At 62.8% G+C, this 6,781-nt stretch overlaps 1 protein-coding gene across 1 annotated transcript; it reads left to right on the top strand.

The window, feature by feature from the left end:
• Window positions 1-809: 809 nt before the first annotated feature.
• WRAP53 (WD repeat containing antisense to TP53) lies at window positions 810-6,041 on the top strand (the record flags this gene model as incomplete). Its single annotated transcript, XM_041489199.1, has 6 exons — window positions 810-893; window positions 948-1,335; window positions 2,023-2,231; window positions 2,575-2,678; window positions 3,444-3,587; window positions 5,087-6,041. Coding segments are annotated over 6 exons (1,518 nt in total), but the record flags the coding sequence as incomplete, so codon positions are not given.
• Window positions 6,042-6,781: the final 740 nt, after the last annotated feature.

The following is a 6,781-nucleotide window of genomic DNA, read 5'->3' as shown; positions in this document are numbered from 1 at the left end:
TGGTGGCCATGGCTGTTTTATGGTGGCCGTGGTTGTGTCACCCCTGGGTTGCTCCCCACCCACTCCAGGACCCCTTTTAGGGACCGCCCCCAAACCCTCAGGTGACATTTTGGGGTGCCCTGTGTCACTCTGTCCCCCCCGGGTCACATTTTGGGGTGCCCTGTGTCACTCTGATGCCCCCAGGTCACATTTCGGGGTGCCCTGTGTCACTCTGACCTCCTCAGGTGACATTTTGGGGTGCCCTGTGTCACTCTGTCCCCCCCGGTGACATTTTGGGGTGCCCTGTGTCACTCTGTCCCGCCCGGTTCACATTTAGGTGTCCCCCGGACCCCCCAAACCCGCGGGTGACATTTTGGGGTGTCCCAGGCCCCTCTGGACCCTTTTGGGGTCGGTTTTGAGTTCGCATCTCGGGGTCCCCAAATCGCGGGCGTTCCCTTTTGGCGGGAAAAGCCGAGACCCCGCCCACACAGGGAGGAGCCAATCCAAATCGCGCCTCATTCCATATATGGATATGTGGGCGTGGCCAACAATGTGCGCGGGTACCGAAGGGGCGTGCCCAACAAAGGGGCGTGGCCTCGCTCTGTCATGGCGGCGCCCACAGTGGACGGTGCGCGTGGGGGGGGCGGCGGGGTCACTCAGTGGTCACTCAGGGTCAGTGGTCACTTGGGGTCACTTGGGGTCAGTGGTCACTAGGGGTCACTCAGTGGTCACTCAGGGTTACTCGGGGTCACTCAGGGTTACTTGGGGTCACTCGGGTCACTCAGTGGTCACTCAGGGTCAGTGGTCACTCTGGGTCGCTCTGGCCGCAGCTCCCGGCCGTGCGGGTGGCCGAGGGTGACACCATCTACGACTTCACCTGGTACCCCCTGATGGACTCCAGCGACCCCCCGAGCTGCCTGTGAGCACCGGGTGGGAGGAACTGGGGGGGACTGGGAGGGACTGGGGGGGACTGGGAGGGAACTGGGAGCACTGGGAAGGGACTGGGAGGGCACTGGGGGCACTGGTGGGGAACTGGATTTGGGGATCCCTGGGTTTTGGGGATCCCTGGGTTTTGGGGTCTCCCCAGTTCCTGTAGGGATTTGGGGGACCCCCCGTCTGTCTGGGTGGGCTTTGGGGTGTCCCCGGTTCCTGTAGGGATTTGGGGAACCCCCCGTCTGTCCGGGGGGGCTTTGGGGTGCCCGGCAGTGACCGGGGGTCCCCAGGACGAGCTGGTGGCCCCCCACTCCTTGGCCTTCGCCCCCGACGGCTCCTGGCTCCTGGGGGGCTTCGACGGCGCCGTGCGGGAATTCCCGACCGAGCGGCCGGGCCGGAGCGGCCTCCAGAGGAACCTGCACCGTGAGGGGCGGGGCCTGCGGGGCCTGGGGGCGGGGCCTAAAAGGGTGGGGTCCGGAGAGGGGTTGGGGTGGGGCAGGGGCGGTTCCCACCCTTTATTTGGGGTTAAAATGGGGTTTGGGGGGAAAGTCAGGGGTTAAAAGGGGCGAAAATGGGCGTGGCCTAAAGGAAAGGGGCGTGGCCTAAAGGGGTGGGGTCCATGGGAGGGGCTGGGGTGGGGCAGGGGCGGTTCCCACTCTTTATTTGGGGTTAAAATGGGTTTGAATGGGAAAGTCAGGGGTTAAAAGGGGCAGGGTGGGGCTGAAAGGGGTGTGGCCTAAAGGAAAGGGGCGTGGCCTGTAAGGGTGGGGTAAAAGGGTGGGGCAGGGGCTGTGGCCCCCTCCCCTTTATTTGGGGTGGAATTGGGGTTTGGGGGTTAAGAGGGCGGGGCTGAAAGGGGTGTGGCCTATAGGAAAGGGGTGTGGCCTAAAAGGGTGTGGTCTGGGAGCGGGTGGGACCCTGGGGCGTGGCCTAAATGGTGGAAAGGGGTGGGGCTTAAAGGGGCATGGCAGGGCAAAATGTAAATGGGTGGAGCACAAGAGGGCGTGGCTTTGAGGGGCGTGGCCCCAGGCAGGGCTTGGGTGGGTGGAGTCCAGGGGGCGTGGCCTCACCGATGAGGGCGTGGCCTAACCTTTGTCTCCACCCCCTCAGAGGGCGGGAATGGCCAGCGAGGCCTGATTGGCTGCCTGGCCTTCAGCCCCAGCCAATCGCTGTTTGCCTGCGGCTCCTATGGGCGGAGCCTGGGGCTGTACCCGCTGGAAGGGGGCGGGGCCGTGGCGCTCTGGCCCCGCCTCCCGGCCGCGCCCACCCACCTGCGCTTCAGCCCCTGCGGGACGCAGCTGTACGCGGGCGGGAGGAAGGTGGGCGTGGCCTGATGTGGGCGTGGCGTTGGTGGGCGTGGCCTAATGTGGGTGTGGATTTGGGTGGGGCATGGGGTGGGCAGGACCTGTGGGTTATTATGAGGGCGTGGCCTCGTGGTGGGCAGGGCTTTGTGACTGTGAGTGTGGCCCCAGTGCTGGGGGCGTGGCCTCTGGGAATTACATACACTGGGCGTGGCTTTAGGGGCGTGGTTTTGGTCTGATTGACATATCCCTGTCTGGTGGGTGTGGCTTTATGGGCGGGACTTATGGGCTGGCGGTTTGAGGGCCAAGGGGGCGTGGCTTCAGGCCTGATGGGCGTGCCCCGGCCTGGCCCCGCCCCCAGGACCGCCACATCCTGTGCTGGGACCTTCGTGTCCCCGAGCGTCCCCTCCTGGCGCTGCCGCGGCGCGTGGCCACCAACCAGCGCGTGACCTTCGACCTCGACCCGTGAGTGACCCGGGGGCACTGCTGGGGACATCGGGGACACCTGGGGCACTTCTGGGGACACTGGGGACACCTGGGGCACTTTTGGGGACACTGGGGACACCCCGGGCAGCTGGGGACACTGGGGACACCTGGGGTGCTTTCGGGGACACTGGGGACACCTGGGGCAGCTTTTGGGGACACTGGGGACACCTGGGGCACTTTTGGGGACACTGGGGACACCTGGGGCACTTTTGGGGACACTGGGGACACCCCGGGCAGCTGGGGACACTGGGGACACCTGGGGTGCTTTCGGGGACACTGGGGACACCTGGGGCAGCTTCTGGGGACGTCGGGGAAATTTGGGGGGTCCTGAACATCTGGGGCACCTTCTGGGGACATCAGGGACACCTGGGGCACCTTTGGGGGGATTTTTGGGGGGTCCTGAACATCTGGGTCACTTTTTGGGGACACTGGGGACACCTGGGTCACTTTTTGGGGTGTTTTGGACACCTGGATCCCCTTTTGGGGATATTTTTGGGAGTCCAGAACACATGGGGCACCTTTTGAGGGGATTTTTGGGGTGTCCTGGACACCTGGATGACATTTAAAGGGCATTTTTGGGGGTCCCTGGACACCTGGGTCACCCTTTGGGGACATCCTGAACACCTGGGTCACCTTGGAGAGGATTTTTGGGGGGTCCAGGGCGGTTTTTGGGCCCCTCGGGCCCCATTTTTGGGGGGTTTCCGGGGGGATTGGGGGGTCTCATTCCCCCCTGGCGCCCCCCAGGTCGGGGCGGTTCCTGGTCAGCGGTGACACCGATGGCTTTGTCACCGTGTGGGACACGCTGGCCCCCCCCGGCCCGGGGGACCCCCCCGAGCTGCCCCCCCTGCTTCGCTTCCGCGCCCTCCGCGACTGCGTCAACGGCACCAGGTACCCCAAAAACCGGGGAGCACCCCAAAAACCGGGGAGCGCCCCAAAAACCGGGGAGCGCCCCAAAAACCGGGGAACACCCCAAAAACCGGGGAACACCCCCAAAAACCGGGCAGCACCCCAAAAAACCGGGGAACACCCCCAAAAACCGGGGAGCGCCCCAAAAACCGGGGAGCACCCCCAAAAAACCGGGGAGCACCCCAAAAAACCGGGGAGCACCCCCAAAACCGGGGAACACCCCAAAAAACACTGGGGACCCCCCCACGAAAAAACATTGGAGAACCCCCCGAAAAAACATTGGGGACTCCCCCAAAAAATCGGGGAACCCCCCCAAAAAACACTGGGAACCCCTCCGAAAAACATTGGGAACCCCCCGAAAAATTGGGGAGCCCCCACCAAAAAGTATTGGGGACCCCCCCAAAAAATCGGGGAACACCCCCAAAAAAACATTGGGGAACCCCCCAAAAATACCTGTGATCACCCCAAAAATCTGGGAGCTGCACCAAATTTTTGGGACCTGCCCCCCGCAAAAAATCTGAGACCTCCCCAAACAGCTGAGCCTCTCCTCCCCTCCAAAAAATATTGGGGGGACCCCCCAAAAATACCTGGGAGCACCCCCAAATCCTTCAAATTTTCACCCAGATTTCCATTCCAAATCCCCCAAATTTCCACCCCAAACCCGCAAATTTTCACCCAAATTCCCCCAAATTTCCACCTCAAACCCCCTCTATTTCCACCCAATTCCCACCCCAACTCCCCCAAACCCCCAAATTTTCACTTGGATCCCCCAAATTCCCACCCCAACTCCCCCAAACCCCCAAATTTTCACTTGGAACCCCCAAATTTCCACCCCAAACCCGCAAATTTTCACCCAAATTCCCCCAAATTTCCACCCCAAACTCCCCCAATTTCCTCTCAAACTCCCCCAAATTTCCACCCCAAACCCGCAAATTTTCACCCAAATTCCCCCAAATTTCCACCTCAAACCCCCTCTATTTCCACCCAATTCCCACCCCAACTCCCCCAAACCCCCAAATTTTCACTTGGATCCCCCAAATTCCCACCCCAAACTTCCCCAAATTCCCCAGATTTCCACCCAAACCCCTCCCAAATTTTTACCCCCAAACCCCCAAATTTCCACCCCAAGCCCCCAAATTTTCACCCAAATTTCCCCAAATTCCCCAGTTTCCACCCTAACCCTTCCCAAATTTTTACCCCAAACTCCCCGAAGTGCCCCCAAATCCCCCAAATTTCCACCCCAAATCCCCAAATTTTCACCCAAATTTCCCCAAATTTCCACCCCAAACCCCCAAATTTCCCCAAATTTCCACCCCAAACCCCCAGATTTTCACCGAAATTTCCCCAAATTTCCACCCCAAACCCCCAAATTTCCCCAAATTCCCACCCCAAACCCCCAAATTTCCCCAAATTCCCACCCCAAACCCCCAGATTTTCACCCAAATTCTCCCAAATTTCCCCGAATTTCCCCACTTTCCCAGCCTGCACCCCGGGCTGCCGCTGCTGGCCACGGCCTCGGGCCAGCGCCTGTTCGCGGCGCCATGGGACAGCGACGGGGACAGCGAGGGGACACAGGAGGGGCCGGCCCCGGGGGGGGACATCCGGCTGCAGCTCTGGTGGTGGGGACCCGAGGACAGCGGGGACGGCGGCTGGGACACCCCCGGGGACACCGGGGACGTCGGGGACACCCCCGGGGACATCGGGGACATCGGGGACACCCCCGGGGACATCGGGGACATCGGGGACACCCCCGGGGACATCGGGGACATCGGGGACACCCCCGGGGACATCGGGGACACCCCTGGGGACACCAGGGACATCACGGACAGCGGCTGGGACACCCCCGGGGACAGCAGGACCGGCCATTGTCACCATCCTGGGGACACCAAGTGTCACCTCCCTGGGGACACCGAGACTGGCAGTTGTCACATCCCTGGGGACACCGAGTGTCACCTCCCTGGGGACACCAGGATTGGAGATTGTCACCTCCTCGGAGACACCGAGTGTCACTTCTCTGGGGACGTCGGGACCACTGAGTGTCACCTCCCTGGGGACACTGTGAACCACTGAGTGTCACCCCCCTGCGGACACCTGGACCAGCCATTGTCACCTCCCTGGGGACAATGAGTGTCACCCCCCTGGGGACACCGGGGCTGGCGATTGTCACCTCCCTGGGGGACACTGTGACCACTGAGTGTCACCTCCCTGAGGACACTGGGACTGGAGATTGTCACCCCCTTGGGGACGCCGACTGTCACCCATCCCAGGGACGGTGACTGTCACCCTTGGGGACCACAACTGTCACCCTGGGGACCCCAAATGTCACCCAGTGTCACCCTGGGGACAGCAGCACTGACCCCTCGGGGTCACAGCCCCTCTGGGGACCCCAAATGTCACCCCCAGGCCTCGGTTGTACTAAAGGTGTTGTGACTGTCACCCTCTGTGACCCCTGTGGGCTGTCACGTGGGGGGTGTGGCCAGATCTGCCCCACCCCTGCCCCCCAAAACCCCCCCAGGAACCCCAAAATCTGCCCCACCCCCTCGGTGGGCCCCACCCTGCAATTCCGGTGTTGCTCCTTTAAGAGCCCCCCCCCAAAAAAGGGGCGGGGCCTGTTCCTAAGCAGCTTCACCGTCACCATGGCAACGTTGGGGTTGTGTTGTCGCCATGGGAATAATGTAGCACTGCTGGCCACGCCCCCACCGCAGGCCACGCCCTTCAGTGTGGCCACACCCACAGCGTGGCCAGCTCTGTGGGTGTGGCCAAGTTACCTTTTGGGCACGCCCCTTCCTAATGACCACGCCCCCATTTTATGCCTGCCCATGCTAATTACCGATAAGACACGCCCCCAAAGCCACCCCCACTCCAGACCACGCCTCATTTTCAAGCCACACCCACCTTTCCACGCCCCACCTCCCTTGCCTCTCACAAACCACGCCCCGCGACCACACCCATCAGACCACGCCCCTTCATTAACTCCACGCCCACCCACGAGGCCCCTCCCCTGCTCCAAACCCCGCCTTTTACTCCAGGCCACGCCCCCTTGGGCCACGCCCCTCCGAGGCCCCGCCCTGCAGCCGGCGCGGTCGCAGCCGGGGCGGCCCCGCGGGGACCCGGGTTCGAGTCCGGGCCGGGCCGGGGGTCGGGGCCGGGGGTCCCGGCGGGGGTCCCGGGGCCGG

This window comes from Pyrgilauda ruficollis, unplaced genomic scaffold (assembly GCF_017590135.1).
Source record: "Pyrgilauda ruficollis isolate IOZ18807 unplaced genomic scaffold, ASM1759013v1 scaffold904, whole genome shotgun sequence".
NCBI lineage: Eukaryota > Metazoa > Chordata > Aves > Passeriformes > Passeridae > Pyrgilauda > Pyrgilauda ruficollis.
The sequence above is the reverse complement of the archived record's forward strand: the minus strand, read 5'-3'. Positions and strand labels throughout refer to the sequence as shown.